General features: G+C 38.2%; 1 protein-coding gene across 1 annotated transcript in view; it reads right to left on the bottom strand.

Annotated features, from left to right (window-relative positions):
- Positions 1-5,020, bottom strand: part of SCN8A (sodium voltage-gated channel alpha subunit 8) — a 138,493-nt gene that overhangs the window by 12,594 nt on the left and 120,879 nt on the right. The window contains exon 20 of the mRNA XM_023513642.1: positions 579-863. Coding sequence (XP_023369410.1) covers positions 579-863 — 285 coding nt within the window. The remainder of the gene's footprint in view (positions 1-578; positions 864-5,020) is intronic.

Below are 5,020 nucleotides of genomic sequence, written 5' to 3'. Positions count from 1 at the left end.
AAAAAAAAAAAAAAAAGAAAATAGGCAAAAGAGAATTATCTGCATAATTAAATCCTTTCTTACTGTGACATATTAGTCTGAGGCCTTTCTCTGGGGAGGAACTGATGTGAGTGTGGCCTCAATGTACTGTCATATTCTTTTCTTAATTATTTTGTAGCTAGCATGTAGGATTATTCACCTCAATCAAAATTGCCATCATTTCTTATTTTTGCCTATGCACATCTTCTTGATTTTTGGGGGAAGTCTTTCTCTTTAACTGCACACTATGACCCAGGTAGAGGTGACCTCTCCACCACTTTATTACACTGCAGAAGTCCTTATATGTTTGCAGAAATCCTTATATGTTGCTGAGCTGAACTCTGTTCCTGAGCACAACCAGAGATTCCCTTTGAATGAAATCTTGTAGAAGTTAGAGACCACTCAGGAAAGGCATCTCTCTAAAGCTGGGCTGAGAAATGACATTGTGCTCTTGGACTTATTAAGCATAATCCTGATTCTGGAAGCATGGTTGAGAAAAAAATCAAAAGGGATTTTTGCTAGCTGCGTAAATTGCCTAGAACTGAAAAAACAACACTCACCACTTGAAGAAGGGCCAGGTATCCTGCCCCAACATTGTCAAAGTTGATCTTCACATTCTTCCATCGGATCTCTGTATTGTTTCCCTCCATGAGCTTTTCACATTCAGTTTTATTATTGACCACTTCAATTTCAAATCGGATTTCAGAAGTCTCATTAAAGCAGTAGTGGTACTTTCCCGCAAATAGGTTAACTCCCATGATGCTGAAAATCAGCCAGAAGATGAGACACACCAGCAGCACATTCATGATGGAGGGGATGGCGCCCACCAAGGCATTCACCACCACCTGCATTGGAAGGGGGAGGTTGCTGAGTGTTGGGAGGAACCCATGGTGAGCCTGCTCTTTTGATTTCCAGGAGGGGAATGACATTGTATGGCTCATTTTGTTACAGAAACATTATGTTGCCTTTGGAATTAGAGTAACTGGACAGATTCATAAGGGACCCAAAATTTCTAAGTCTAGAAACTACATTTTAAGGAATTTTATTAAGTTACATCTTTATTTCAATTAATAAAAATTCCCTTGCCCATGTTGACCTAGATCTCTCCTGTGCACCAACCTGGGACTGAAAAAATTATCTCTTAGTCCAGTCTCCCTCTTCCTTAATTCACAAAATAAGCCCCCATGGGAAAATCCTGTAACTTTAAGTTCACTAGTTGCCTTTCAACAGACATTCCCCTTCTGAAAAACAAGGTATGATTATTAAAAATCAGAGAATTACCCTTTAGGGTTAGCAGAGAATCAGCCAAAAGTACAGAATGTCTCTTTTATGACTATGCAAGGCCAGTTATCTTACTTCAGGCAATAGCTGAGCATGCATATTGTGCAGGCTCGAGAAGAAAAAGCTATATTCCCTCTACCAAACAGTATAAGATAAAATTAGAACAAATGTGCTTTTCACTTAAGGACCATTATTTTTGAAGTCACCTTTCAAAGCCCCTGACTTTGTGGGCTTCTAAATCTGAGAGTCACCCCTGCTTGGCTAATGCTGACATCTCTGTTCCACCCAGGGCTTAACTCCATGCTTCACAATGTATTAGAAACAGGAATGATGTTAAGTTTGTTTGTTTTGCAGAGTTTGGGTCGGCCTACTGCTGCTCTTAAAACTCAAAAACTGGCATACTGTTGACCACTGACTACAGTAAGCTCTGGAATAAAATAAAATAAAAAAATCCTTAGGAACTGAAGTTTCTGGGTTGTTTTTAACTTTGATTTTGCTTTACCCTAAAGGTGAGAGTAGCTAGACAACACTGCCAGTGGTGTAGCAATCTTCACTAGAGGGGTTCAAAGTGCTTACAGAAACATTTCAGGTGGTATGTTTATACAGAAAACAGGGCTGGTTTTCATTTCTACCCTGATTTTCACTTGCTGTTGTCTTAAATAGGACTGCTAAGGTCCAGAAAGGCTACCCTAATGTGGGAGAAATGTTTCTTTCTTTTTTCTTTAATAGAATTAAAATAAATATAAATGAAGTCTGTCTTTTCCTAATATATTTTTAAAATATTACCATGTCCCTGCACCAGTTTTTGGTGCAAGTAAGAGACATGATGGCTGTCAAACCAGCACAGCATGGAAAGGGTGGAAGGGTCATGCTGCACAAGAAACACCAGGGGGCAGCTTTAGGTTTTAGGTTTGGGTTGTCCTTAGTTTCTGTTTTTTGCTATAGACTGTACAGTCACTCATCAGAACCGCGGTTGAGAAGAGACCTATTCTGTCTCATAGTCTGCTAAGGAGTCACTCTTCCTTTCAGATTAAAATGCTCATTTTGTGTTTCTCCACTTCACATGTGAAGGTGTTTAGATTGAGAGGCAGTTATTTCTTAATTCTCAGACCAAGAAATCTCTTCTAGATCTGATAGCTCCATCATTACTATAAAATGTTTATTACTTTGAGCAAGAAAAGACTATCTGAAATCTGGAAATGTTCAGAATATCTCAAATCTAGAAAATCCTCAATGTTATTTTAGGGAATGGTGTTTATTTATTTGTTAGAAAGTTGTTAGGTATTCAGATTTGAATTTACCTCCTCATTCTCCAGTTGCTCACCCTATCGTGGGAGCACTAAAAAGCAATGGAATGTGTAAAAGAACAGGCAAAAGGGGGATGATTCACAAATGAAATAATCATTTCTCAGATAGAGAGTAGATTACGTGAAGGTTCAAAAGCTCAAGTCTATGTGATGGCATTTTACAGCAGAGCTTGGTGAGTTATGACCTTCTGTCAAATCATTACAAACATGCAACAGAAGTAGGCCCCAAACTTAGAAAGGTGAGTTTTATCTCAGTTCAGAACCTACTTCCTCTAGAACTCTCCTGACTATACAGAGAATTCTAAACTTCTACTCAAACCCAGTCTAGCCTGTTCTAGATAGTGTCTATGTATTACAGTTAAGTATGGGGTAATATCTCCAGTAGGGAAGAAAAATTAGCTGATTGACTAAGTGATCTATGAACTTTTATACTTCATAGATCTGAGTAAAGGAATCAATATAAATAATATAGACTGAGCCTTATTCTCTGAAATGACATAAAAATCCTATAAAATCTTAAGGTTTTTTTTTTTTTTTTGAGATAGAGTCTCACTTTGTCACCCTCAATAGTGTGCCATGGCATCAGAGCTCACAGCAACTTCAAACTCTTTGATCCAAGCAATTCTCTTGCCTCAGCCTCCCGAGCAGCTGAGACTACTACAGGCTCCCGCCACAACACCCTGCTATTTTTAGAGATGGGGTCTTGCTCTTGCTCGGGTTGGTCTTGAACCCATGAGCTCGGGCAATCTACCCTCCTTGGCTTCTCAGAGTGCTGGGATTACAGGCATGAGCCACTGTGCCTGGCCCAATCTGAAGTATTTTTAAGACATACATATTCTTTCATTTACTAATCGTAACCAAAGAAAAACTTCTTACCTTAGTTTTATGAATTAAACAGAAAACAGAATTGATGAAATTTACTAATGATTATCCCTTGCTGTAAACATTAGCTACAATATGTGAAATAGAAATAGTTTAACTGGACTTCATATATAATTGTCATTGTGCTGTTATTCATAGCAACCAAAGGGAAAGAAACCATACAGCTTATTTTGAACTCTCACCCTAAAGATATATTACAAATGATAATTCAAGTTTCCATTGATAGTTACTTAGTAAGTTGGATCTCCTCTCTACTAACTTTAGTTATTCTATATTGCTTTTAATTTAAAATTCATACTTAAAAAATAGATATAGAAATACTTCTCAAAGCTAAGTTCTAGTAAAGGATAAAGTTACTTTTTGAATGGAATTTTATACTTGGTCATTGATGCAAATCCTATTTAATTGATCAGAAAATTCCAATGGATACAAATTCTTACAGCATTTGCGTCTTTGCTATAATGCCTAGGACATTACTGTGGCTCATTAAATACTGTAAAATCTGTCCACTAGCTTTTAATATCTGGCAGAGGGAACATGGCTTTAATGGACAACTATGTACTGACAATCAACAAAAAAGCATGCATGTTTCATAGCATTACTATTATATACCCTCAAAAATTTAATAGCATGGCAAAATCTTTAAATGAAGATTACTATGGAGGAGAGAAAAGCAAAGAACTACGTTAAGTATTCCTTTGCCAATAGCATGAATGCTTCCATTTTCTGGTCTTTGGTTTGAGGAAGGAGAGAGGAGACTGAAGTCAGTGTCCCAGGACAGGCTCAGGTCTATGCTCCTCTCAAATGGAAGGTCTGAGCCTGTAATTGGAGCAGCACAGTGACAGTTGAGCTCATCTGCATGGATGGTGTTCATGTCATCAAGATTTCCTATTTAAAATGTTCTAAGGGCAATCTCTTTAATGTTGGCATGTAGAAGAACCTGAATCGAAGAATAAAAAACAGCCCCCATAGAAAGATGACATTTCAATAAAACAGGTGTGCCTCTTCCTCTTTATTACTAGGGAACTTACTATATGCCTAGCCAAATTCCATTTTTTTTTTTTTTCGCAGTCACTCTTCCACAGAAGGGCTGGGAAGCCGTGGGACAGGAACAGATTCCTGAGCTCTCTCCACTTGCCCCACCAGCCATTCCCAGTACTGTTAGCTGATTGGAGTCAACCAATGAGTCGGCTCTCCCATACTAAACCTTCCCTTACTCCACGTTTATTGTTCTAAATTCCAGTTTTGGGTTCAAATTTGTTCTTGGTCATATTATCTTATTTGAAAAATCTGGATCCCTGGGCTCCCAAACTACTTGAAAACTGACAAGTAAACGTCTTGGATGGAATGGAAACTGAGTTCAGGGAAGGCAGGAAGGAGCAGCAGCTAAAGGTATGACTATCAAAGGGCTCCTGCATCCTGGTTATTCAAACAACCACCTCATGAGCAAATTGGCATCCACTGATCAGTGAGGACTATTGCTATCTGCTACAGGGCTGACAGTAATGATTTCTTTCTTTTTCTTTTCTTTT

The sequence above is a fragment of the Otolemur garnettii genome, unplaced genomic scaffold (genome assembly GCF_000181295.1).
Source record: "Otolemur garnettii isolate 467f Iridium unplaced genomic scaffold, OtoGar3 scaffold00043, whole genome shotgun sequence".
NCBI lineage: Eukaryota > Metazoa > Chordata > Mammalia > Primates > Galagidae > Otolemur > Otolemur garnettii.
The sequence above is the reverse complement of the archived record's forward strand: the minus strand, read 5'-3'. Positions and strand labels throughout refer to the sequence as shown.